At 41.2% G+C, this 27,274-nt stretch overlaps 1 protein-coding gene across 14 annotated transcripts in view; it reads left to right on the plus strand.

The window, feature by feature from the left end:
- DMD (dystrophin) overlaps positions 1-27,274 on the plus strand; it is a 2,428,671-nt gene that overhangs the window by 2,306,925 nt on the left and 94,472 nt on the right. For all 14 annotated transcript variants that reach the window (XM_077145121.1, XM_077145123.1, XM_077145120.1 and 11 more), the window contains 3 exons: positions 6,017-6,218; positions 8,497-8,582; positions 10,722-10,879. In XM_077145121.1, the coding sequence (XP_077001236.1) occupies positions 6,017-6,218; positions 8,497-8,582; positions 10,722-10,879 (446 nt within the window). The remainder of the gene's footprint in view (positions 1-6,016; positions 6,219-8,496; positions 8,583-10,721; positions 10,880-27,274) is intronic.

A 27,274-nucleotide genomic window follows, 5' to 3' on the forward strand; every position in this document is an offset into this window, starting at 1 on the left:
AGTTTGAATTACAGATGCCTTTGAAAATAGGCAACACTGCCTCTATTAAGCACTTGATCTTATTTTTTCACTTCCCTATCAAAGCTTCAATATCACAGAAAATGGAATGACACAATTTGCCATTTAAGTCAGGTGCATCCCCATTGGCCTGTAATGCCTCCAGTTTGTGGTCAGTTTAATGTTGCATGACTCCATCCTGCCGTTTAGCTCATTGTGAATAAAACTTAAACTTGATAGAAAAGCAGAGACAAAAAGAAAATCTTGGGAAGAAGGATTAAGAAGCTGGTTCATATGGCCGATACCCCATTTAAACGTGTGAAGGAGATTATCTAAGCTCTTTCTTCTCCTTCTGTAATTCTGATGACGCCTCATAGGTGTGTGACTTCTAAAATTAAAAATGTAGCTGACTTCTAAGAGCAGAAAAAAAAATGCACTTAACAAAGCAAGCGTATTGAGTTTATTAGTGTGTGTACGGTAGGTTGGCAAGAGCCCAAACCATCGGGCTAAGTATATTGCAGTTGATAAAAGTGACAAATACTCTGCAGACACGAAATAGGGAACGGTTTGCCCCACAGCAAGGGGTCTAATGAGGCCAGTATAATGATTTTGTCCCTCCCCCCCCAAAAAAAAACCCAAACAACAGCAACAACAATTACTTTTCCCATGTACCACGTATTCTTTTTCGTATTGGTTAGAGGCCATTGTCTCTGTTATTTTTGAATTCAAAACATCTTGAGGAGATAGGCAAAACTCATCTGCTCAGCTTACGTGGTCTGAACAGCTATTGGGTCCCAATGACAGGGCTTCCCCAATAGGACTGAGTTATGGTCCAGGGGAAGCACTGTGGTCTTGTTTAAAATGTATCTAATACCCAAGCGTTGCACACTAGGGAAAGAGTGGTTGGCTCCCAATCGTGGTACAGAAACTGTTAAAGAGGACCCGTTGGTTCCATTCTCTGGTTAACGTTCTCGGCAGCGTACCGTCCTTAGCCTTTCCCCTTGGAATTGAATGCCCTTGGAGTGCTCTGTTTGTACTAGGAGGTCTTTTTCACCAGCGTATCTTCTCTTATTAAAAGCCACTTCTTCCTAGTCAGGTATTCTAGCCCAGCCCCTAATTTTCTTTATTTCAAGTGGCCCCACAGTGTTTGACCCACAAGGCGTGTTGTTGCCATTGAGTACAAACATCTGTAATATAATTAGAAAATAAAGTTGAGGTACAAAAATATTGCGTCTCCCAGGCTAAGATCACATGAATAGTAACCACTTCTATGTGGATTTCAGTTTGGTTATGTTTCAGAAATCTCCATGACCATCCACTCTGAATTTCTAGCTTTTTGATCTCAGGAAAGTATACCCACCAAATTAAATATAACTCTTCCTCAGCAATCCAGGACTCCCAGTTTTCCCTCTACCTCCTTTAGGGCTTTCCTCACACAATAACAGGGCAAATAGCTTTTTTTTTTATACATAATGTTATGACGAATGAGACATAAAGCATACTCCTTTCTACACATCTACCCAATACCTTTCTTTTTTTCTTTTTCTTTTTCCTTTGTTGTTCTTGGCAGCTGTATTAGTTAGGGTTCTCTAGAGAAAGAGAATCAACAGGAAATATCTGTAAATATAAAATTTATAAAAGGATCTCACGTAACCGTGGGAACATAGAGTCCAAAATCCATAGGGCATGCTGTGAAGCTGACGACTCCGATGGAAGGTCTGGATGAACTCCACAGGAGAGGCTCACAGAAGGAAGCAGGAAGAGAGCCTGTCTCTTCGGAATCCTCCTTAAAAACCTTCCATTGATTAGATTAAAGTAACTCCTTGCAGAAGACACTCCCCTTGGCTGATTACAAATGGAATCAGCTGTGGATGCAGCCAATGTGATCATGATTTAATTCTCTGAAATGTCCTCATTGCAACAGACAGGCCAGCACTTGCCCAACCAGACAAACAAGTACCACCGCCTGGTCAAGTTGGCACATGAACTTGACCATGACAGCAGCTTTCTTTTTTTTCTTTTTTTATCATCACAAATTAACTTTTTTTTCTTCTGAAAAATAACATGCATACACAAAGGCAATAAAGCACATCACAACAAATAGCTGTAGAACACCCAGTACCTTTCTTTAAAGCATCATCAAAATGAATGTCTACACAATGTTCATTCAGATTATTATAAATCAGTGTTCTCCAGATTTGACTGGGTAAATATTCCCACTGGGCACTTCCCAACACAGAGCCTCGATACCAGCTGTATCGCATGAAGCAAGAACCAAAGGACATGCTTCTGTTCCTCTGTATGTATAGTCATAGCCACAGTCAGAATTCCCATCTCTACATCCAGTCTTTTAAGTACGTTGGCCAGTTGTCCTGCTCACTTCTTGGCTCTTCAAAAGAGGAGGCGGTTTTGGCAGACAGAGTCCTTTGCTCCAACGGGCAACTGAACAAAAGCTAAAGGAGCATATTATTCTCTTGTTTTAAGCCTCTCTCTAGGCACCAACATTATGTTAGATTTCCCCTTTTGTAACACCCACTGGATAATTTCTCTCCCCTCCACAATAATCTCCCCTTTCTTCCTTTATCATTAATTTTAATCCAAACCTCCCCCATCCCCTAGTAGTTCCTTTGGGTTCTGCCACTGGGCCAGTCCATATTTAACTGGTAGCAAGATTAGAGGAGTCAGGGCTTCTCCTTCAGTCTATTCCCAATGGTAAGAGTTCAGATTGGACAGTACAGAGAAATGGGATTATCTTGCCTATGAGGTAAGAGAACATTTATGACAATCGGCCCCAATTAGGTGAGTGCAGGGCAGGAGTAAACCATTCTGTCAATCCTTCTGGAATTCTTGCCATTAAGTTCAGACTCATAGACACAGTATCTTGTTTTAGAACTTCACTGGTCTTTGAGACTCTTCATTGTAGTCTCAGTCCAGGCACTTCTTAATTTTCTTAAGAAAATTGTGGTGAAGTAGGGAACAACTGTGTGCAAGCTCGCCATTGGATTATCTTTTTAATTGTAGTTCTTCTCAAAGGTGTAGCCCATTTATCAAAAGTGATAATTGCTTGGGTTCTTTGGTTAGATCTCCACCTGCCAGCCCTGCCCAAAAGGGAAATTTCTCAGCTTTTGCTAACAGTGAAAGCAGCAACCAAGGAATTGAATTCTTAGCAGAACTGCCAGTTTGCAGTTACCTTCTTATCCATTTTGTTAGCACTGATGTTCAAGTTCTATCACTTCCAGATTCTACTGGAAAGCTTTATTATCAGTAACCAATTTCAAAGCCTTGCACTACTTCGCACCAAGGGTAGCTTGGCAACCCACATCAACAGTTTTTCAACCCTTTTATCAAAAATCATCTTTTTTTCTCCCTAAATAATGCCTTAGCCATATTTTTTAGTTGCAGATGAGTCAGGGGTCTTCTAAGCAATCGCACTCTGACACTAACTGCACTAACGGTGTCAGTTAGACAGGATTCAGTAAAGACACTCCTAGAACCCAAACGACAATGCCTGCAAATCTGCAGTTTGTTGAAGGAAAAGAATACACTATGGCAACAGCATTAAAAGCAAGACATGTACCACACCACAGCAGAGGGGCCGGAGAGGCAGGGATGGAGCTCCTTTCATTCTTGCATCAAGAACAGCTAATGTGAGTACAGAACACCTTGGAAACAAGGTTGTGTGTGTGTGTGTGTGTGTGTGTGTGTGTACGTGTGTACACATGCGCGCGCGCACCCAAACCTAGTGCCCTCCACGGGTCTCACCAAGACCAGGTAAAAATAGTCAGTGACATTGTTAGCAATATAGTTATGATAACCTGTAACCCATAGCTACACATCAACACAGTAAGTCACTTCTTTTCACTGCCTCAAAAAGAAGGCTTTGTACCATGTCCATACTTTAGCAAAACATCTGATGCCAACTCCACACCTCTGGAATTAACCCTCACAGCATACATAAGCCCATCGAAGTGCATTGACTTTCTTGCTATGCACGGATTTGCTTAGAAAGTTCTTCAGCCTTAAGTGCAAGCTGCCTGGAGAACAGTGTGATACCAACAACTGTCTCCTCTTTTCACAAGTGCCTTCTGCTGCCTGGGAAAGAAAACATGCAGCAGTTCTTCCACCACTACCACCTCCACCCCCCACCCCCCCGCCTTCTGTAATTGTATCACCACAGCACATCCAGGTTGAGTAAGCATTGTCATTTGGGTACCATGAGTCGCCCTTAACGACTGAACCTTGTCCACCTTGGCACCGTTAGTGCAGTTAGTGTCAGAGTGTGATGGTTTAGAAAGACCCCTGACTCATTCTGAACTAAAAATATGGCTAAGGCATTATTTAGGGAGAAAACCATGGGCCTTGTTTTAGCTGCTTGTCAACTTTTCAGTACTACTCTTTTCTTCCATAAGTGTCGCTGTCGGGCATGCGGAATAGTTTCCCTTTCCTGTGAAGTCAGTTTGGACACCTTGGTCAAGCCCATGGAAGAGAGAAGGAAAGTCTAAGTCTTTTGTTCTGTACCTCTCTCCAGTGTCCCAGGTAGTCCCCACTCTGTCCTCCCTTCTTCTTGAGCTCTTCCTTGCTCACATTATTACTTTTCTATTCTTTATTCTTTTACCTACCTGACCCCCTCTGAAATCATCTCCCAAGTTATGTTCCTTTCTGCCACTTTAAACACATCCCTGGCTTCCATGAGGATGGGGCTTTTCTTCTCATTAGAGTCTTTTTAAGCAAAAGGGAGAGGGACCTTTACTTCACTCGGATGAATGCTTGTCCAGGGCATTTTAGGGAAGTTGCTACATGAAACCCATAGCTTTACTCACTGAGATGAACGACGAACAGCTCCTGCTTCTACCACCAGGAAACATCTCACAGGTTTCTATTTTCCTTTTTCAAAAGAGAAAGACATACACTACGTAGGTATTAACCACTGTTTTTATTTTCTCTTCCTTAATGTTTGGCCACAAGTAGCCACAAATAACTAGTAAAATACATTAAAGCCTTAAATATGCATGTGTTCCTTATAGGAATTCCTCTTATGAGGATGACCTGTGTTTATCTGATGTTGCATTTATAATTGTCTTGCCCTCCCCCGGCAGATGCACGAAAGATTTACTTACTTATCATTGATCTCTGGTCTCAACTGAGAATTTAGACCAGAACTTAGGTGTTAAAGGTGTTCTAAAAGCAATGCCATTGCATTTCCAAATGGCTAGTAAATTGGCTTTAGAGAAAAGCATCTTTCCACAACACTTGGGAGTCAAGTTGCAATTTGCTGCTATTGGACAGGCTTGAAGTTTTACTTTTGTTAAATATTTGTGTTTTAGCAAATGATTAAATACCATCTCAAGATCAGTGGAATTCCTTCCCCTTCACGCCTCATATAAAGTTTTTAGAGAACTTGAAAAGTACATTGTAAAATGCAACTTGAAGATGAAAGAAGAAATAAATGAGCCTCGGGTCTGAAACCTGGATTGATGGTACAATTATTCTGGTTTGCTAATAGAAAATTTTGGCAAAGTTGATTGTTTTCTTAGTTGATGTTAAGGTAGCAGAGAGGAATTCTGAGGTGAGTGATCGATAGCTCAAGGAGAAAAATGCTTACTGATTGTAAGTACATAGCTGGACCCCTAGCCATACAGATACAGCTAACTCCCCTTTTCTACAACTAATGCAAGAAAGTATTTTCATGGTTTCTTTCGACATCTCCATTAAAACAATACTTTTTTTTCTCATTTAGGCGGAAATGTCTCTGTGTATTCCCCCATACTAGAGGCATGGGCATTGTCTCTTGGTCCATATCTTCCCCTTAGGCCAGTGAGATTTGGGAACAACTTCTAGGTCCTAAAAACTGGTCTAATGCATCAAACTTCGAGCTGAGGGGTGAAGACAAAATATTGTTAAAGAAAGGTGGAGTTTGCAACATGAGACAACTACCAGGATCCTCACAGGAAAAGGAAGGCTCCTGAAAGGAGAACCCTTTCCCCTTTGAATCATTTGCGATGTTATGTGTATTTTGCAGTGGATCTCTTGAGCCTGTCAGCTGCATGCGATGCCTTGGACCAGCACAACCTCAAGCAAAATGACCAGCCCATGGACATCCTCCAGATCATTAATTGCTTGACCACTATTTATGATCGCCTGGAGCAAGAGCACAACAATCTGGTCAACGTTCCTCTCTGCGTGGACATGTGTCTCAATTGGCTGCTGAATGTTTATGATACGTACGTAGGGCAAGATTTGTTTCACGCACTGTTACGGGACACTGAGTCTAGAGCGTGGTGATGGTGTGATTAGTGTTACTCCAGCACCGCAGTCTAGAAAAGTGGTTGTCAGGATGGAAGTTTCATGAAGCTGTGTGACCTAATACTCTCCGTGTGATAAATCATTGCTGAGTTTATTAGAGTTGAGAAATACTTTTATAAGCTAGGAGGAGAGAGCTTGAGTATAGATTGCTCTCAGATAAGAAAGCAAATGAACAAAACCCCGAGATATGAATTTTTCAGACAGAATTAGTTGTTACTAGAATAGAGCTTTTGATGCTGTCTCTCTCCTGCAGGCATCTTTTGGAATTCCTCCATCCACGTCAGGGGTCTTTCATTTTCACTGGCAGGAGCATCTCCGTGCTCCAGGAGATGCCTCCACACCTGTCACAAGAGCTGAACTGTCTTAGCTGCTATTCAGGAGAATTTTGCAAAAGATTATGAACTGATAAGCCGACCATAACAAAAACGAAATTTTAATGCTGCAAACTCAGCTCTTCAAACCGAGGAAGTTTTTCTGTTTTGTTTTGTTTTGTGTTTTAATGAGGGTTTGAGAAGCTACACTTTGGCATTTCCATTCATCACTGTCTTTTAGAGAGTAATTGCTTACTTCATTTGGATTGTACACAGAGGTTCTCCTCAGTTCTAATTTTTGTCTTGAGCTTAATGAAGACAATTGAGGAAGGTAGCAGAAGGAATTGGTCTTGATTTGGATTGAATCATTCTCAGACCTCAGAATTATTTCATACCTCATTTCACATGTCATCAAGAACATAGCCCCAGTTGAAAATCTGGAAAGATTTTTTGAAGAGAGTGGCATATCGACAACTTTGTCTTTTGCCTTACTGGTGGACTCTTACCACATCCCTGATTAAAATGTATACCTTTTTCTTTGTCATTTTGCTAAGGTATCGCTTTTTAAATTCCAGAACCACTTGGCTATTGAATTTGTGATAATTATCTACCAAGCCCTGAACGTGTTGGATTTTAATTGTGAATGACATTTGCATTTGCTTTGCATAAGAGTTTGTATTCAGGTCTTCCCTCAGATGTATTTTGGCACTCTTTTCTTGGCAGATGACATATGAATGGATTCTGAATATATAACTTCCATTCTACCAGCCTGAAAATTATGGACACAATTTTAACTCCTTGAAGACCTGAGTTACTGTCTGAAGTTTGTTAAACTTTCTACAATTCACATTTTTTAAGAGGGAAAAAGATAAGAAAACCTTCCAATACAGTAATTTTGTTAACACATTGTAGTCTGAGATTTCTGCTTAAATGGTGTACTTAATAATTGTATCAGTTGGAAGTTGAGCATATTTTTCCTCCACCAAAAAGAACCACCATTGAGACCTAGTCTTGGCAATTTTCACATGCTAGGTGGGAGAATTATTCTAAAATAATTTTTTTTAAACCAATACCAAAGGTCTAGTTGCTTTCTATAACAAAATAAAAAGTTGGAAATCATTGAAAGTCATTTTCTACAAAATGGAACACTTTTTATTCTTTCCTTTTTATTCCATAGATAAAATGAGCTCGTTAATAAATTTATGTGGGATCTTTTATTTCAGCTTTCTACATGTAAAGTGAAAGTGTTCATATATTAAACCATTGATAAAGCTATAGTTATTTTTAAATTGCGCTTCTAGAGCACATATTTGAATGCTTTCTAATAGAGTGTATTTTTTCTCATGGAGATAAGCGTTCATATTTTATATTATGTGGCATGTGGCCTGAAGTGACTAATTTTCTTCTCACTAAGGGGCAGCATGATAAAAATCTGAGAAAGCGTTGAGGAGAGCAGAGCAGTCAGTTGCTGGCAGGTTTTTTTTTTTTTTTTTGGCTATGATAACCAAAGTAGGTCATTTGCTTCAGTAGCGCACATGGTAGTATTTCTTCCACTGACTGACTTAAACCCAGGTGCCTCTCCATCCATGAATAGAAGGATAATTTTTCCCATTTCATGTAGAGCTCTCATGCAGTTCCAGGAAAGGCTTTTAGGAATTGAAAACTCTGTAAATATTCATTGGTTGAGTGGGTTAGCGTTTCATCACATTCTGGGTCATCAAATAGATACTGAACTCAGAAAAGTTCTCTATTAACTATATTTAATAAAAGAGTGATCAATAGAATGTCCATATCGATTTTTTCCCCCTTAACTAAAAAAAAAAAGTGTTTACCCTTTACTCGTAAAGTGTCAGTAATTCTTTTCTGGTCTGATTATTCATAATAGGGGGCGAACAGGGAGGATCCGTGTCCTGTCTTTTAAAACTGGCATCATTTCTCTGTGTAAAGCACATTTGGAAGACAAGTACAGATGTAAGTCGTGTGTATTAACTCTGCATTGTTTTATTAATGTTGGCTGATTACCCCCCCCACCCTGTTCTAGATGGGAAATGACATACTATTTGCATTCGGCGCAGGTTCTCCATGTAAGATGGAGGACTTGCTTTTAGAGCGTCATAAAACCTTTTTATGCCATTCCTTGTCCTCCATTACATTGCAAGTATTTAAATAGGAAACAGTGAGGACTAACCTCCCCAGCCTGAGTGTTATTTTATGCTACTCTGTGTCTGAATGAAACGTATCCTTAGGGGTCAAGTCTGATTTCCTAACCCCTGTGTGTAAGTCAGAAAAATAAATGTGAGGGTTTAATCCATACACTTGCCTAATCTTTGGATCCTTATTTAAAGAGTACTATCTGGCATTCGTGTTCAAGAAATTATGTTTATTTTACAATCTACCTTAGTGCCACAAGTTGGTACTGACACATCGAATTCCGTGATGCAACTAATGTTTTATTATTTGAGAGACGGATAGCTTGCCATTTCTTAAAGCGTAAATGCCACCTTATAGAATTTCATTTTGATTAGCCGTTGGGTTCTTCTGCTTAAAAATTGTAAATCCAAATTAAAAGCAAATGCTAGAGGAGTGATGGTCTAGACGACTAAGCAACTCTGCATTCCCACTGTGCCAGAACACACTTGTTTCTCTCCTTCAAATGTTTGTAAGGAATCTTTAAAGGAGGAATATTAAATACACCCAGCCTATCTGGTCTGTCTGGTCTTTTCTCTTCTCCCTAAAGGCCTAGGCACACAGGAATGAGATGAGCTGAGCTTAAGGACAGGCAGGAGACAAAAGACACCGTATTCCTCTAAAGCCATTTGGTGTCCTACCGCTCAGTCAGTGTCCCTCTAGGAGTAAGCCACAAAATATGCAGGCTCTTTTAGCTGTAACTTTTATGTCATTTCCGCTTGACTTTTCTCATCCTGAGAACCAAATAATGTAACTGAACAGTTTTTGTTAACCATTTAATGCATATTTTGGATAAAACAGACTCTCTCTATGGCTTTTCCACCTTTAAATGTTGTAGTTACTTATTGTACGTTAGCTTATAATCTAACTTTAGGAATAGTGTAGTACCAGCACTTCATAATACTACATTAAAACATCAAGGGAACTCCGAGTCTGTGTTTAAATAACTACTAAGAGAGAGCATGTTTTGAGGTCGATGAAACGAAAATATTAGCTTCAAGCTGAGATATTTAAAAAATATTAGTTCATTACTGAAAAACCGCATGTCTGTGTATGTGTGTTGGAGAGAGTGAAAAGCATACTTGTGTTATTGACCTCAATTTCATTATCATCTTAGAAATGCCACAAAAATAATTTTTGAGAGCTTAAAAGTGTGCTTATGGGTAGGAAAAGCTTTCTTGGGTCTAGTTTTTTGGCAACTATGATTTGAATATATAGTATCATTTACATGAGTGTATTTCTAGACACAAAATATTCAAATCATAGTTGCCAAAAAACTATATGCACTGGGCACCTGCTATCTGTCAATTACTACTTTTTGATGCTGCTAATACACAAATGACCAGGATATGGTCGCTGCCATCATAGAGATATTAGTCTCCAGCCAAAAAGACAAACATATAATCAATGCCAGAGGAAGGTGATAGGATGTAATTATAGACATATAGAGCATCCCATGGAAAGACATACATGATGGGCTAAAAGCTCAAATTATAACTCCATAAAGAAGTCACAATTTTGGCACATTTTCCAGCCTTTGATGTCCAAAGGGGATGGAGCTTTGGGCCAGTTTTATGGTTCTTAATGCTAAAGTATTTATTTTACGATAGTCGTTATGTCCTTTGCATAAAATATTTCCCAAAGAACGTGTTCTGGCTCAGGAAAAATGCCGAATGTAAACTCACATTTCTTGCAGGGTTGAAGTTTATTTAAAAGTCGTCATGCTACATGTATACAGAGTGATGATTAACTTGGTCCATAAAATTAATAATGTACAAATTAGCATAAATTAGTAGTTGTCCTTTTCTGGGGATATCGGCTACTCTTGATTATGGATATTGGAACTGAGTTGGATATTAGGTTCTGCTAGCATCCACTTGGGGCTGCTTTTTGATTGTTGCAATTTTCTTCTTCTTTTTGTAGACCTTTTCAAGCAGGTGGCAAGTTCAACGGGATTTTGTGACCAGCGCAGGCTTGGCCTCCTTCTGCATGATTCTATCCAAATCCCAAGACAATTGGGTGAAGTTGCTTCCTTTGGGGGCAGTAACATTGAGCCGAGTGTCAGGAGCTGCTTCCAATTTGTAAGATATTCACCTTCTTAAGTACACCGTTTATTCTTTTGTGTTTTAGAAAGTAATGATAAAACCCCCGCAGATGTTACTCACATAAGTTGTTCTATAGGCAGGTAATAGAGGGTTTTGAGTATTTGAAACTTCTGTAAGCAGTAACTTCTGGGACTTCTAAGCTTTGGGAGAGGACAGTGCAGACTAAGCAAAACAAATCCCCTTCTGCAGCAATGATTCCATGGTCAGTAAGGGAGGGAAGGGAGTCTGCAGTGGCTCTGAGAGGGAGGAAATGAATCTCTGGCTACAGAAAGCCTTTGTAAGTAAGAAAGGGCTCTTTGTAGGGGAGTCTCTCAGTTGTGTTGTATTGTTTTGTTTTGCTTTCTCCCAATTCTCTCATTATAGCCTCATTTTCGATGACTGTTGGTAAATAGGTAACATAGCTCTTCTTTTTTAAAAAAATGTCCATTTATGGCCTTGGACATTCTCTCCTTGTTCAAAAGCCTGTATGGTGGCTCCCCACAGCCTTATAATAAAGTCTGAGGTGTGTATCATTTGCTGATGCCCATTGCTAGCTCAACATTTTATGCCACTGTTGTACTGTTGTCCATTCTCTTTCTTTCTTTTTTTTTTGCATGGGCAGGCACCGGGGATTGAACCCAGGTCCCCAACATGACAAGTGAGAACTCTGCCACTGAGCCACCATGGCCCACCCCATTTTCTTTCTTTTGCTGCCCACACTGCTTTTTCTCTGTCCTCCCTTTTCCACACCATCATCAGTGGCCTGGAACCCACTCTTCTTCCCAAATACCCATTGAGAGATCTTTAGGTTGTTTCCATTTTTTTGTAAGATAGATATCGCTGTGGTGAACATCTTCATGCATTTTAGCTCTTTCCTTTGATTGAATTTGTTTCTTTAGGTAAATTCTCAGGAATAGGATTACCAGCGTAAAGGATATAAATATTTTGTGTGGGTTTTGATACATATTACCAGATGGCTTTTTGTCAAAGGAGATTTCTATTTGTAATGCCACCAGCATTGAAGGAGGAAGATATTTGCACTGCCACATTATTCACAGTATTGTGTGTCCATTTTTCTTTTTCTTTTTATCGCTAAGAGCTATTTTTCCAACACAGGGTTTCTCAATCCATTCTATACCATGAACAATGACTGGGATTTACAAAATGGAATTAGCTCTAGAGCTAATTAGCCCTGTAGTCTTTGATCACAGAGTCGGGTGAAACCAAAGAAAGCTTCATGGGCAGAACACTGTGAATATTTAGATGTTTAAAGCAGTTTGAGTATTTATTTAACAGTTAACTGGGCAAATTGACTAAATGCATGCATAATAAGCCCACTTACGTAGAGTAGGATATACTGTTTGGATTGTTTTGCCAAGATTATGGCAAATTAGCTCTACATTTAAAATTAATGTGGAGAAATAAATGTATTTTTCCCCTCACATTCAAACCTCCCATAATGTGAAGAGACTGTCACTATCTGTAGTTTCATTTTTTTTTTGCATGTTGCTGCATTCATATTTCTATTGCAGAATGTAGACACTTAAGTAACATACATACAGTGACCATTAATGGCAAAAAAATAAGCTAGATTGATTTTGTGGGATTTTTATGAATCCAATTATAAAACAACTTGTGGTGATGTGTTTTTTTCCATAACTTTTTTTGCTTTATTCAAGTTTCAGTTATCTTTTAAATCCGAGTTGTGAAACACACACTCGTATAAATATATCTGTTCATCCACATATATGTGCATACTGTGACTTGGGTTGAGGGTAAGGGGCACGACACAAAACTGCCAGGCTCCATTCAGCGACAGTTCCCGCCGCAGAGTAAATCCACCTGTATTCAAGGCCAGCTGGAGCCACCGCCTTCCATTACCCGGCAGCACTGAGCTGCCGCCAAACTTGGCCAACCTCACTGCTGACTCTGGCCCTCTTGGATCTGGCTGTCAGGACAGTGGGCTGGGGAGCTAAAAAGTTCTGCCTTAGCCGGTGCTGCCTTGCCTTATCAGGTGACCAGCCCTCTCCACCTCTGCCTGTTGCCTTCTTTTGCTGGACACCCCCTTTCTTTTCTAACCTCCTGTTTCTTGTCTGGTTATGGCCCTGTCTCTGTAATAGCGGCACTCCCTTTTTCGTGTCAAAACTTTGAACTGAGTCCATGTCCCTACGTCTGTTGAATGCCTCCTGCCTAGCTGTTCGCCAGGTTCTTTGCAATGTGTTTTGTGAACTTTGGGGGAAACCAGTCAAGATAGTAACAGGGGTAAGAAGTGAGACTACAGGTGGTTTGGGTTTTCTTCTCTATGCTATTTGAGATGTTCTGGATTTTCTTCTTTGAGCGCTTATAATTAGAAAAGAAGATTTATTAAGATGGTAACTTTTTGTTTTATGGGAAAGAAACATCTTTTGTTTGATTCCTTTTATTTTCTTCACCACTCTTAGATGGGCAAGCCTTCTTATCACATGTGTAGATTATGGTCCTGTCTTCCTAGCAACCTCCACTCCACACCCAGGCCCCCTCATTGGGTTACTGCCTTCACACTGGCTTTAGAGAAATGCAGTCACTGTGTGATGCCATCCTTAGAAATCCTCTTTCCTTCCACTGTCCACTGAATGAAATCCTCATTTCTCTATTTAATGCTCAGAAGTTTCCTAATCACGTTCCATAATGGGCCACGGTCTCCTTTCACTACATGATACAGCTAGCTTTTCCCTACTATTTGTATCAAACTTAAAAATCATATTGCTCCTCTTAATACTAATATCACTTTTTTTTGTTCATATGCATTCTCATTTCATCCTCACCAGTCCTCTGAGAATAGAACGGGACAGGTAGGCTTGTGGGGGGGGGGGGGGGTTCTTTGTTGTTATTGTTAAGTGGATGAACTGTTTCAGCTGTGTAGGCCTTCAGCCTGTGGGAGAGTTTGATCCCATGCCCTGCCCCCAATTAACCACTCGTTCCCAAATATGCACCTTTGGACGGTACTGCTTTCCAGCGCCTCAAGATGAAATAACAGGCCTTTCCCCTGGGACCCTGCTGGAGTAAGAGAGGCTGTAACAAAATAGGGAGTGTAAGAGAGAGAAGATTTAGGGGGAAGAGGAGGGGTTTCATTTAGAAGTGAAGCTCAGCATATCTGCAGAACGCCCGTGTATGTTTTTCTGGCGGGATGTTGTGCACGGTGGGCGTGTATGGAGGTCAGCCGCGGTTTGCGGGACTCGGGTTTGGGCAGCCGCCCATCCTTGCAGTAAATTGCAGTCGGCGTGAACACATCCACTGTGGAGACTGACTTCAGAATCTCTGTCCTGGCTTGCTTTCCCTCAGCCAGGTGCTCTGGTAGTCAGTCACCCTGCCTTCCCTGCAGCCTGCAGGAAAATATGACGTTTGCTGTTGGGAAAGAGAGCAGGAGGGGACATTCTCTCTGCCCTTCGTTTGAAGTGTGAGACCTTGGGAACGGCGCAGGGCTGGTTCCTTCAGCCAACTTGTGCTCAGAGGCCCCTGCTTCTACCAGACTAAGGAAAAGGGCAATAAAGTAATTAAGTTTTGCCCCAAATGGCATTCCTTGCATCACAGAAAGAAAGGTCGATTTCAGACTGTAGTCCTTTTTATTGCCTTGGTTTTCTTATCATCAACTGGAAGATTTATCTTTTTTTTCAAGTTGCTACGATTAGAAAAGTGTAGCTCCTCATTTGGACGGGGCCTGCCTGGCAGTGGTGGGAAGAACCTTCTGGATGATCTTTTAAAGGTTTTCTTAGCCCATCCCCCTCCCACTGACTACTTAAAAAGAGGAAAGGAAACTACCCATCCGATCCAGATAAAATGTTTTTTGCCTGTTTAAATTCTGTATCGGCCCTTCAAGGAATCATTCATTAAGCTAGGAAATGAAGTCATATCTATGGATATTAAAAAGGAAATTCACCATAAATGTCTGGCTTGGCAGGGGTATCTTCGCTGATATTAAGTGAGGCAAAAGGATATGATTCTACTTTCATAGCCTACTATAGTCACCACCTGCACTGGGAAACGGACTCATTTTGGTGGTGGGAGAAATAAAGTGCTGCAACTAGTTTGCTTTAGAAATACAGCTTTAGTTAATGCAACATCGGGCTGTTCCTCTTTCATACTCCATGGAAACAGCCCTGCCGAGAGAGGAGACTGATTCTGATGACATTAGTAATGCCAAGGCTGCCCGGGCAGTGAGTCACACAGCCTGCCCCAAGGGGCCCCGGAGATAGTCTGCATCTCTCCTTTTTCAGATGAGAGCCCTGAGGCCCAGAGAGGCAGAATAAATATACTGTACAGCCTGCAATTATTTCCTGTAGGAACTAGACATCGGGGCCAGGTTCCTTGTGGTCCAAATACTGGGCTGAGCTAATAAAGTGTTAATGCGATCCTTTATATAAATTTGATGTTGTAATAGGATGATATGGATAAACAAACACCCCCCACCCCATATAAAAACCCTATGGTCCGTTGTTTAAAATACTGTAATCCCAAGTGCAGGTGTCTCATCTGCCTTCAAATGCCACATCATATTTCCTTTTAGGTGGGAAAACTTGATATTTTTAAGTGACTCCAGAAAAGAATCATGCCTCCACAAATTGTTATTTAACAGTGTCCTAAGGAGTCCCCACCCCCTGACACCCCATGGTAGTCGTGTAGTATTTTCTTCTGTAAACATTTTAAGGATGTTATTGTTTAGATAGAATCGAATATGCCAGCTTTATATTCAATATGCTTCACCTACAAGAGCTTGGGTGTCAAGATCTGTTTATTCTACATCTGTTTTCTGCCTCCTGTTATTCATGCATTCCAAATGGATAAGTTGCTTTTTCATCTGTCTTCTGGATTTTTATATTCATATGACAAAAATGAATATCATCTATACACAGTTACTGTAATACAGAATGATAGAGAAGGGAGGACAAATTACAACCACAACTCTTGAGAACAAGTGGATGTTACTCTCATATAAATAATAAATCACTCCAGAATATCTAAGGTAGTGACTGGCAGTATAACTGAGTGGTTAAGCTTATAGGCTCCGAAGTCTGACTGCCTGGTTTCAGATCCTGGCTCTGCTGTTTTCTAGGTGTGTGGTCAGTAAACCCAGCAAACCTGCCCAGATCCCAAGCTCTTGGCATGTTTGAAAAGATTAAATGAGCTGATTGATACAGGCAAAGCGCTTAGAGCTGTGACTGGCGCATAGTAGGTGCTCACCCAGTGTTCGCTGTAGTTGTCTAAAATGGATCTTGATACAGGCAAAGTGCTTAGAGCTGTGACTGGCACATAGTAGGTGCTCACCCAGTGTTTGCTGCAGTTGTCTAAAATGGATCATAACATGAGACTGTCCCACTAAGATTAACAGTTCATCTTATCTGCAACAATCTCGAGATTGTTTTATTTACAGATATTAAAATGTCATGCCAAGAGACTATTCAAGTGTGGTTACACAGCATTTTCCGTGCCAGCTGATCACATTTTATATTTTCCGTTTTTAAACTACCTCCTAAAAATCCTGTTGTCTTTAAGTTTCCTTTGACTTTTTGTTCAATGATATTCAAAATATAGGCTCCTTCAGTTCGATAGGTATTGTTTTTTTTTTTCCCCTGCTGCCTTTGGACGAATGGATAACTGAGTACTTAGTAAAGGTTCTACAATTTGGTATTCATAAAAAGAGATAGCTTTTCCCAGAATTGAAAGTAGATCATAATACTCTAATCCAGCCTTGTGCTAAAAAGGCTGGCTGCAGTGGAGAACTTGGAGATATCACTGAGTTCCTCCTGGGCCTGCTTGTGGGCAGTTACTTTGAAGTCCTGCAATTGAACTTACCCGAATATTATCACTGTTATTCTTGAGTTGACTGTTGGTTTTCAATTGCTTCTGTTTTTGTTTTTAATTCAAACTGCTGTGGATTTAGCTTCATAATTATCCTTTTAATTTGTTGTGGTTGATTTGGTTGTCTTCTTGATGTGAACTGGCAGATCTGTTTCACAGTATTTTGGCCTAGTAACTAGAGGTTGAGGTAGATTTGTGTTGTAGTTGAAATCTGTTTCTTGAGTACACCAAGGAAAAGCGTGTATCATTCTGCTTGCCCTCTTCAGCATTCTAAAGGGAAACTTCATTGTTGTGACCAAATTCTCCTTCCTTCCTTCCTTCCTTCATTCTTTACTGGAAAATTTGAGGCAGGGGATGCTGATACAAAAAAAATTTTTTCAGAGACATAATTTAGTTGGAAGATTATTATTGATTTCCTTTCTTCTATTCACTATTAATTCTCATCCACATTTAGACTTACCCCAAAAGTTATGGAAACAAGGAAATATGAGTTCAACATTTGCCATTTTCCTTTTTCCCCTGGTTGTCACTGGAGTTTTTGAACGGAGCGTTACTTCTGTGAAGATTATTTAAGGTTACAACAAGTGCAGAACTTCCTCCTGGGATATTCTTGTATGTTTATCTGAGGTCCTTAGTGTGTCTTGATCCTATGATCCAAGAGCTAGGTTTTTATTTTATTTTATTACTTTTTTTAATTTGATAAATTTATTAATATTGAATGAAATTTGAAAAACAAATGATTACAATGACATTTAATAACCCAGGGCCAACAGAATATTTCCCATAATACTTGCCACTGAAATGCTTCCAGAGAGCAAAACCTCTTTTTCAAGGACAGGGACTGCTTAAAATTGCAAATCCCTTGGGTGATTCTTTAGCCAAAGTCTCCCCACATTCTGCCAACTGCTCACCAATGCAAATTAATTTCATAGCTTCCTATTGAAATGATCATGAGGTGGGAGGCCAAGTCTTCACTGCCATGTAGGGTCTCACTCCCAGTGACTATCCTTAGAGAAAACCAGAAGGTTCTCATAGAAGCACTCAGTGGGGTATTGGGATTGTGTCCCTCAGACTCCTCTAAATCATGAGGACTCGGACCAGGAAGAGTAGGCTTCTCAGGAGTTTGGGAGGTGGGGACAGTTCCAAACCTGGAGATCCACCATCCATCGTCCAATCTTATGAAGCCAATTCGGAGGGACTGGCCTGGATCATGACTTTGTGGTGGTGTTTGGGGCATGGTGGTGCCCAGGACTACGTTTAGGAGAGTTCTGTTATGTAGGTCCTGGAGGTCTCATCTTGATACCTGCACTGTGTTGTCATGATCCCTTGGGCTGCATATTTGTTATGTTATAGACCAGTTGTACTGGGGGAAGCCTGCAGATTTATGGTGGTGCCTAGGTTAGGTCTGTGAGTGCTCTGCTGGGGTGCCTGGAAGAGGCTGAGTCTCAGTTTCTTTTGGGGATTCTGGAAAGTCCAGATGGGGACCTGGGCATATCTCTTGGCTGGTGCTAGGATGCTGACTTTGAAATCTGAGTTCACATCAGGATACTTGGTTCATGCCTGGAGGCTGAGGCCCTGGTCAAGGCTAAGTTTGTGGTGTCAAGTTGGGAAATGTCATGGGCACAAACATCAGGCCTGTTTTTTGTCAGCTGGATAATGAGGGCTGAGTCCCGGTTAAAGTGTCAGGGACATCCACTTTGTGTGGTTTAATTTTTCTCTTAGGGGAGAAGAAACTCGGTCTAGGTAGGTGCTTTAATAGGAGACACTGTGGAGAAGATGGATCTCACGGCATGTACAACTCAACAGGGGGCCAACTTGTGGGAAGAGGGTCCAGTTCAGGGCTCTTCTTAGATGTGTGGACAGGCATTGGCCTACAGGGATGCTTTGTCTTTGTCTGTCATCTCTATCAGTCTCGTTAAAGGATCCTGGGGTCTGGAGTTCTGGCGGTTGCCATGGTTCCAGGGTGTCCTTGTCTTTCTTATTCCAACACAAATGCATGGCATCCTCCTCCTTCTCTTTGGGGGGATCCTTCTGCCCTGCTGGTCTCCTCTGCCACTTCTTCATGTCCTGGGCTTTATGGGGTCTCTGGAACTGAGGATCTGTGTAATGACCTTCCTCCTGCCCAATGTTCTTGGGCGCGACATCCAACTTCCTCAGTAAGTAATTTTTGTATTTCCTGTGCGTCGGGGCTGCCAGCTCTCACCTGCATACCTGGGCCACGCCCGCCCCAGCCCATACTGTCACTCAACCCCACCTGGACCCCCTGAACTCCTAGGTTTTTATTGTTTGATCTAGCACTAGATAGAATATTTAAAAAAATTGTTCATCTTGCCTTTTTTGAAAGGAACCTTTATTTACGTACAGTTAAATTTACTGTTTGGTGTTCAGTTCTGTGAGTTTAGACGAAGGCTTATAGCCATGTAACCACAACCACAGTCAAGACAGAGCATTTCCATCACCCCCTAAAAGTCCCTCACGCTGTCCCATCGGTGTCAGTTACTGCCCCCCTACTCCACCATCCCCCAAATCTTTGGAAACCACTGATCTGTTTTCTGTTCCTATCATTTTGTCTTTTCTGGACCTAGATTTTAAAGGACTGCACGAAGCAGTAGTGTTAAGAGTTAACTTTATATCTTGTACTTTTACATAACATGTCATGATCCATAATTGAGAAAGTATATTCCATGACATCTGTAACTTAGATGTATGTGCTTCAAAATGAATATGTGAAACTTTTCTGTTACGAACTCTCTAGCATAAAAGTAACAAAATAGAGTATCTTTACAGATTTACATAGATTTTTAAATTATGCTTACGTGGTTTTAATTGGCTTATTAGTCAGGTGGAGTGGAGAACCTGAGGTCAGGACAGTTGTCCTTGAATATGTAAATGAAGAGTAGTTAATCACCGTTTGTTATTGTTTGGGCTGATTTTATCTTTAATGGACGATTCAGAGCCTTGATTAATATTTAGAGCAGTGACTGCTGGCCTCCAACCTGCTGATTATCTTCAGACCTTTAAATGAAATACTTGATTTCTACCCAAAACAGCAAGTTATGGGAAACCTTTTTCCTTCTTGTCTTCACAAAGGCAACTCTTGACCTCTCAATCCTTAATTCCAAACAAGAAAATTTCTCTTAAGCTCATTTTCGTAGCTGGAGATTTGCATTTAGGCGTCTTGTGAAAGCACTTCTAAGCAGAGTGTATGAGGGGACGTTTTAGGAACGATGAAGGTAAGAGCAGGGAGGAAATCAACTGTGGAATAGCTGTGTGATATTAGGAACAAACTGATCCTGAGGAGCTTTTCAAGTTTTACACCGTTGCTGTTAATGCCACTTACCCTCCCTCTCCAGAGTAATTAAAGTCACTCTTACCTCCTTCTCTTACCCTTCCCTAGGAGGGAGTGCCTTGGGAGAAGCCATTTAATAGTTCAACCAGTGCTTTATTTTGGAGACTTTCAAAGTTAAACAAGAGGGAGGGAAACTGTAACAAACACCTGTCCACCCACACAACTGTGCAACTTATGCTTAGTATTTTGCCCTGTTTACTTTCCCTTCCTCCTTCTCCCTCTCCATGTTTGTGTCTGTATGTGTATACAAACACACACTTTCACCCTTTACCCTTTAAAAATAAGGGGACATCATAACAGAAACCCTTAAACAACACTTCACTGCATATTTTATTTTCCTTAAAGGACATTCTACCTAACTGTACCACTATTGTCACACTCAGATTTAGCATCAATTCAATAGTGTCATCTCGCATGCAGTCTACATTGAAATTTCCCCCTTGACTGCAGAAGATATATCCCTAAGAGCTGGCTGTTTTCTTCCAGAATTCAATCAAGGCTTTTGCTTTGCATTTGCTGCTCCTGTTTCTGAATTTCCGGTAACTGTGAACACTCTCCTCACCATTTTTTTTTCCATCACGACATTGACATTTTTGAAGAGCCCAGGTTAGCTCTCTTGAAGAATTTCATTCTAGATTTGACTGTTTACTCGTGATTAGTTACAGCTTAAAATGTTTTGGGAAGAAGACAAGTGTACTGCCCACTGTATCGCTTCAGGAGGGATGAAATAACACTTTGTTCCTGTTGGGACTGAGGCAGGGTTATAATTAGGGCAGCGGCCCGCTGATGAGCAAAGGAGAAATTCCAAGCAGTAGACAGGCCACAAGGAGAAAGGTATCTCTAAGAACAGCAGTAAATAGCACCTGGGTCTGACAGACCCACCTGAGTGAGTTATCTACTATTAAACATCAACAAAGAAGGAAGGGAGGGTAGTAAAGTAGTGACTAAAAAGGACAAAAGGAAGAAAAAACTGTAACAGCAAACCCTTCCCACAGTGTCTCATGCCTCTTACTTCTCGCCTCTCTCCTCTTGTAGCAGCGCCTGCGTGCCCCTCTCGCGTGTATACTTAATAAACTTCCTGCCTACTTGCTCGCTCTGTGCTGTGCCCTTGAGTTCTTTCTCACAGCATGACCAAGAACCTGAGAATTCAATGCCAGCAACAGTATCGCCAAGAACGTTAAGGTGGTGTCTGCCAGATACTTCCATTGTAAAAGTCTTCTTTTCCCTTTGTCATTAGAAAGAAATTTTGTGACGTTTTGAGGCCCTGTGAATATTGTTACTCATCAGCCTTTTGCCCTCTCATTTTATCATCCATTGATGATCCTTGTCTAATTCAATTATTACATTGGTCACTGCATAATAGTGCTTTTCTGATTGTACCATTCCTTCTACATATATCAGCAAGCTTTCTTCTGTAAAGGAAGAGCTCCCTCTCCCTTTTTTTTCCAGTATCACTGTGGACATCCAAAGTGGTTTTGAATGACAGAGAAAAGAACCACTCCTGACGCCACTGCCTTTGGACAAGATTTTGGCCAGGTCATCGTTTAAAATGCCGGTTTCTAGAATTGGCATTCCTCTCTCTGCATGGCAGTGTAAACATATGTCTAATAAATGCATATCCACATCAACCAACTCTCTTATAGGAGAAGCGATTGACTAAGTTAACTTGACTAAAATATGAGGTTTGAGCTAATGAGGATTGAAAAGCTCATAGGCTTTTCTGTTTCTTTTTTTCCCCTTTTTGCTCCTTCAGTATATGTTGATCTACACCTATGCATCCATACAGCTCCTATGTGCCAAAGAATCTAACAATAGAAAGAACCCATAGTGCCAAAAAGAAGGGGGAAAGGAGGCGATCAGAGGAGACATGAGGATGCGTTTATCACAGTGCTTCTAGGTATCCGCTTTTGTACCACCTTGTGGCTGTCCTTAAATCAGCCTAGAATTCAGCCCAAGATTTAGCACTTGGGTATCCTACACCGGCCTTGCTTACTTAGCTATCAGAGCCTCTGGTACACTTAGACAAGTTAAGGATTCAGAAGATTTCAAAAGTCAGCCTGTATGTTCCCTAAAAAAAGCCAATTTTGTCTTCCCTTTTTAAGACCACTTTAAGCATATATATTTTAGTACTTAAAAAAACAGACAATCTTGAGCTGTTTCTTTAACCTCTTTGCACCTTTCCTCATCCAGGAAAGTAAAAGTAGATTATTTCAGGGCAGTGCGACGGTGGTTCAGCAGGCAGAGTTCTTGCCTGCCATGCTGGAGACCTGGGTTCGATTCCCGGTGCCCATGCTGGAGACCTGGGTTCGATTCCCAGTGCCTGCCATGCAAAAAAAGTAGATTATTTCAACTGCTGCTTATCTCCAAGTCTCTGACGATATGCTAAATGTTACATATAGGAAAGGCATGAAGGAAAATGGATTACTGTACTTAGTTCAAGGAGTGACCATTATCAGTAGTCTTACCTGATCATCTGGTAACTCTCCTAATAGAGCCATAAGATATAGAAAACAGTGTTGTGCTTGTGGTGTGGCTTTTCACGTGACAACAGTTGCTCTCTCACAATAAGTAGCATAGACAAAGAGCAAGATGTGAAAAAAATCACATCATCTTGTGTATAAGAGGATCAGAATGCCTTCCCTCTGTTTTATTTGTGACATCCAGATTTCGTATAGTTTTGTAGGAGAATGTTTTTTGTCAGTCATTTGATTTTCATAAAAACTGGGATTGCTTGGAAGAAGAGTCATTAATATTCTTTACAGCTTGCTCTTGTTCCTCCTTTTATGTTCATTGCTAGTGCAGACTTCTCTCTTAAGTAAAATATTTCACTGATGCCCTTGGTAGATTTAGAGGTTGTTAAAGAAATTGTAATAACAGCTCAAGGAACAGTCAGGAACTGCCTGTCCTATACCATCTGACCCTGACTAGCCGTTCTCCTTGCAGTTTTAAATCTTTGTGTACAGGCGGTAGTTCACAAACTGTTCTGATAAATGTAAATTCAGCAAATCTTTCCAAACAATAGGGGTTTTTACAATCAGGGCCAGAAAAGTTGAGTTGTCAGCTGTTGGTGCCATTACCCCATAATAATGGTAGCAACGTCGAAATGGTTGTTGGGATTTCTGAAGGGTACATTTTACTGGTGAAAATAGCCAGGAAGAAGAGATTAACCTCTCCTCAAATCCGGTTTGTCCCCAGTGTTTTCCATAAATTCACCTTCTTCAGTCAGTAAGAATGTTTGAGAATTCTATTCATGCATGTGTGTGTATATTCAGTATTTTTGTATTTAGTTACTATTCTTCCTCTAAATGGGCAGTAACTCTACCAAATAAAATAAGCATGCATTTGTACAAATTCACACACATACCCACCCCCACATTTGTTCAACCCCATCCCCTTCCCCAGCTCTGTCTCTGTCTCTCTCTCTCTCCTACTAGCTGACTTGCCTTATCTTGCTAGGGATCATTATTAGCCATGATTAAATATATGCATTTCTCTCTCATTATCCTGGAATACACTGCATAGAGTTGTCTACTTGAGAAGCAGGGTGATGTCAGATCGGGGTGTGCAGTCTGGAGCATGTTCCCTTGTGACTTCCATTTGGGTGTTTGGATTTGTTAGCTCTCCTTTGCTCCCTCTCTCCACAATATAATGACCGGTGTGGCATTTCTCTCCTACTCAGTTGGGAGAGAACTGAACAGGCTTCACCTGGCTTCTCAGTTTCAGTGGTGTGGAGGATAGATGCCTGCCTATTAGGTGTCCTTCGGGACTCCCAGTGAAGTCTGGTGTCTCGTTCATAGTAATGTACCAATGTTGGGTTCTGAATTTTGACAGCTGGACCATGGTGATGGAATTGGTAGAGCAGGATTTCCCCACCTTGGCACTTATTGACACTGTGGCCCAGATAATTCTTTGGGGGTGGGGGTGGGGTGGAGGAGGGCTGTCCTGTGCATTGCAGGATATTTAGCAGCATCCCTGAGGTCTACTAGATGACATGAGTGCTTCCCTCCCCGCCCCCACACAAGTTGTGACAACCAAAAATGTCTCTCAACATTGTCAAAAGGCCCGGGGCTTGGGGGCGGGGCCAGAATCATCCATGGTTGAGAACCACCACTTTAGAGCATGGCTGTTTACCTGTGAGTTCCCTTTAGGGCACCCAGTTTGCATTTTTTTATTGCCATATTTTAAGGCAGATCATTCTAAACATATTCTCCATATCTGGAAGTCGCCTGTTAGCCTTTTTTGTGTGTGGTACAGTAACAAATCAGCAAAGAGAAGTTTCCTTAAACATTTATTTAAAAGTCAACTTTGGGCAGTTTGAAAATGTACTTATTTCTTTGCTTCTGTTCCTTAGATGATCCTTAAAAGGTTCATTTGGGGCTCTTCCAGAGGTCTGGGTAATTTTGACTTTCATTCCAAATTCATTCAGATCCTGTAACCCTTCCTCCTGGTCCTCGTGACCACACTGCAACTTCATTCCCACCCATTGTTCAATTCAGCACATTTTATGGAGCGTCTAGAGCCTCCACGAAAGCACAGTTCCTATCTGTAAGTAACCTGCAATCTAGGAGGAAACCTAAGGGCGTGTAGGCAAGCAGCATTTTCAGGCTCTTGATTCCTTGTCATCACGTGAGCGTTACTGTGTACTTGATACACTGATTATTTCAGTTTATTAAGTATAATGTGATTTTCACAAACCTCACAATTGAGATGTCAGTTGCATTCTCTTAAAAATATGATGTATTTGTCTATGGTTGCCGGGATGCCTGCTTGCTGAGGAATCTTCTCATTCCTTTTCTGCCCTTGCCGTGACTCGGTACTCTTGTCCTGGGCCGAAAGTGAGTATTCAGGGTGACCCCCTGGCAGCCATTTGTGACCTGGCCCTCTGGTGCCCAGGAATGTATGGAAAGTGCAACATGCCAGAAACCCAGAAGTTATTCTGAAACCTGGCAGATTCCCTTACTCTCCACTTGCCTGTCATGCCCTTTGCTTGTAGGATATTGCTCGTCAAATTTCTTGGCTAGGAATTCCGGTCACTTGAATTCCTTTAACTGTCTCTGTGCCTTTTTTTAAGATGCTAAATGTAAAAGGCCATCCCCAGTACTCTGCTGTACCGGGCAGCAGTGATAACAACTTGATTCTTTCTCCTAGGCTGCCTGCTGTGGGGACCAGGTGATAGGTGAGGACCAACGAAGAAGGAGGGGAAGCCCAGAAGCTTCTATACTGTGGTTCTCCCACATGCTGTGGTAGCTCTGCTTTTTGGGAGTATATATGCCATAGGAGTGGGAAAAGGAGGGGCTGGGAAAACAAAACACAGGGCTGGATAGGCCACTCTAAGAGTTTTTGCTTCAGGGTTTGAAACTGGCATTTAGGGGTAAGGCCAAGGTCGTCACGGATACCGAGGACAGAGGATGTCTGAGGCTTGTATATATGGCGATAAATAACGGTACCTATAAAGGTTATTTCCACCCAAGGCCAACATACCTGTCTTTTGGCCTCAACAGCTTGCTAGTGTTCCAATCTGTCTGTGGTTATTGTTTTCTGAAGTGATCTAAATGTAATTTTAGCTGGCTTTTTGCTCTAGTTCTGTTAGATCTCTATAGACGCTTGCCTGGTTTTTAATGTTTTTCCTTCTCTATTGCCAGACAAAAGGGAAGAAAATATACCACTAGGGTACAGAATGGTTTGTAGTAAAAATGAAAGATCGAAAGAGAATGAGTATGTGAATCCCCATATCATGTCTTCAGTGCTGTCAGTTGGCAGAGGCGAGCAGTTTTAAAAGAGCCAAAATGATAGATCTTGCATCTTAGGAGCTAGAAGGAACCTTGAGATTTTTCCAGCCTTTAAGCACAGGAGAATCTATAGTAATTTGAAAGAGGTGAACATTCTACAGCTTCCCTTGGTAATTCACACTAATGCTTTAACAACTTTTAGCAATCAGGAAATTCTTCGATGTAAGTTACAGCCTAAATTCTTCATGCCGCTTAAGCCTGTTCTTGTTCTGTCCTCAGTGGAGGGATTGAACATCTGGTCACAGACCCCTGTGCTAGAGCCAGTCCCATAATTGAAAACTGTATTAAATCGCCCTTTCGGCCACTCTTTCTCGCACGTTCTTTCCCCCCTCCTTTCATGCCTAAATGCTCCCAATTTCCTTAGGCTGTTCTCATAGGTTTTTCAAAGCCTTTAATTATCATTGTGCCTTTCTGCCAAGTCTTCGCTTCTCGAAGTTCAGGGTCAGCTACAGCCACCAGACCTAGACACTGTTTTCTAGGAAGGGTCTGAACAGTACTAGTACTGAGTAATGAGATAATTCCCTGACGCTCTTCCGGCTGTACCTTTAGTTATGCATGGTGCTTTCCTTTATTGTTTTATCCCTACCTACGATACACTGTTGCTGAATTATGGTCACAGTTTTTGTATGTATCTTTTGGAATGAATAGAGCTTTATGTTATTATTATTACCCTTTCTGTATTAAGCATTGTATTCTTCTTCTGCACCATATCTTTTTTTTTTTTTTTTTAACATGGGCAGGCACCAGGAATCGAACCCGGGTCCTCTGGCATGGCAGGCAAGCATTCTTGCCCGCTGAGCCACCGTGGCCCACCCTCTGCTCCATGTCTTTTAATCCCTGATTAAACAAACTATCGTTTAAACGTAACTCAGGAAAAATGTACGTTCAGATTAAACGAGAATCAACTCATATACCTCCCCCCCATTTCCCCTATTATTAATATCTTGCATTTGTGTGATACCTTTGTTACAATTGATGAAATGATGTCATTATAATTATGCGATTGACTATAATCCATGGCTTACATTAGTGTTCACTGTGTTGTACGGGCCTGTGGTTTAAAAAAATTTTGGTATATTAACACAGATATACCCTAACATTACCCCTTTGAACCACATTCAATTATATAATTCAGTGGTGTTGGTTACACTCAGATTGCTGTGCTACCATCACTACCTCCATCACTGAAACTTTTCCATCACACCCGACAGAAATTCTGCACCAATGAAGCATCAACTCCCCATTTGCTACCCCCAGCCTGTCCCCTGGTAACCTGTAGTGTCAATTCTGACTCTCTGCCTTTGCTTATTTTAATTTTTTCATACCAATAAGGTCAAACATTTGTCCTTTGGGGTCTGGCTTCTTTCACTCAACATGATGTCTTCAGAGGTCATCCATGTTGCCGCGTGTATCAGAACT

Source organism: Tamandua tetradactyla, chromosome X (assembly GCF_023851605.1).
Source record: "Tamandua tetradactyla isolate mTamTet1 chromosome X, mTamTet1.pri, whole genome shotgun sequence".
Lineage (NCBI taxonomy): Eukaryota > Metazoa > Chordata > Mammalia > Pilosa > Myrmecophagidae > Tamandua > Tamandua tetradactyla.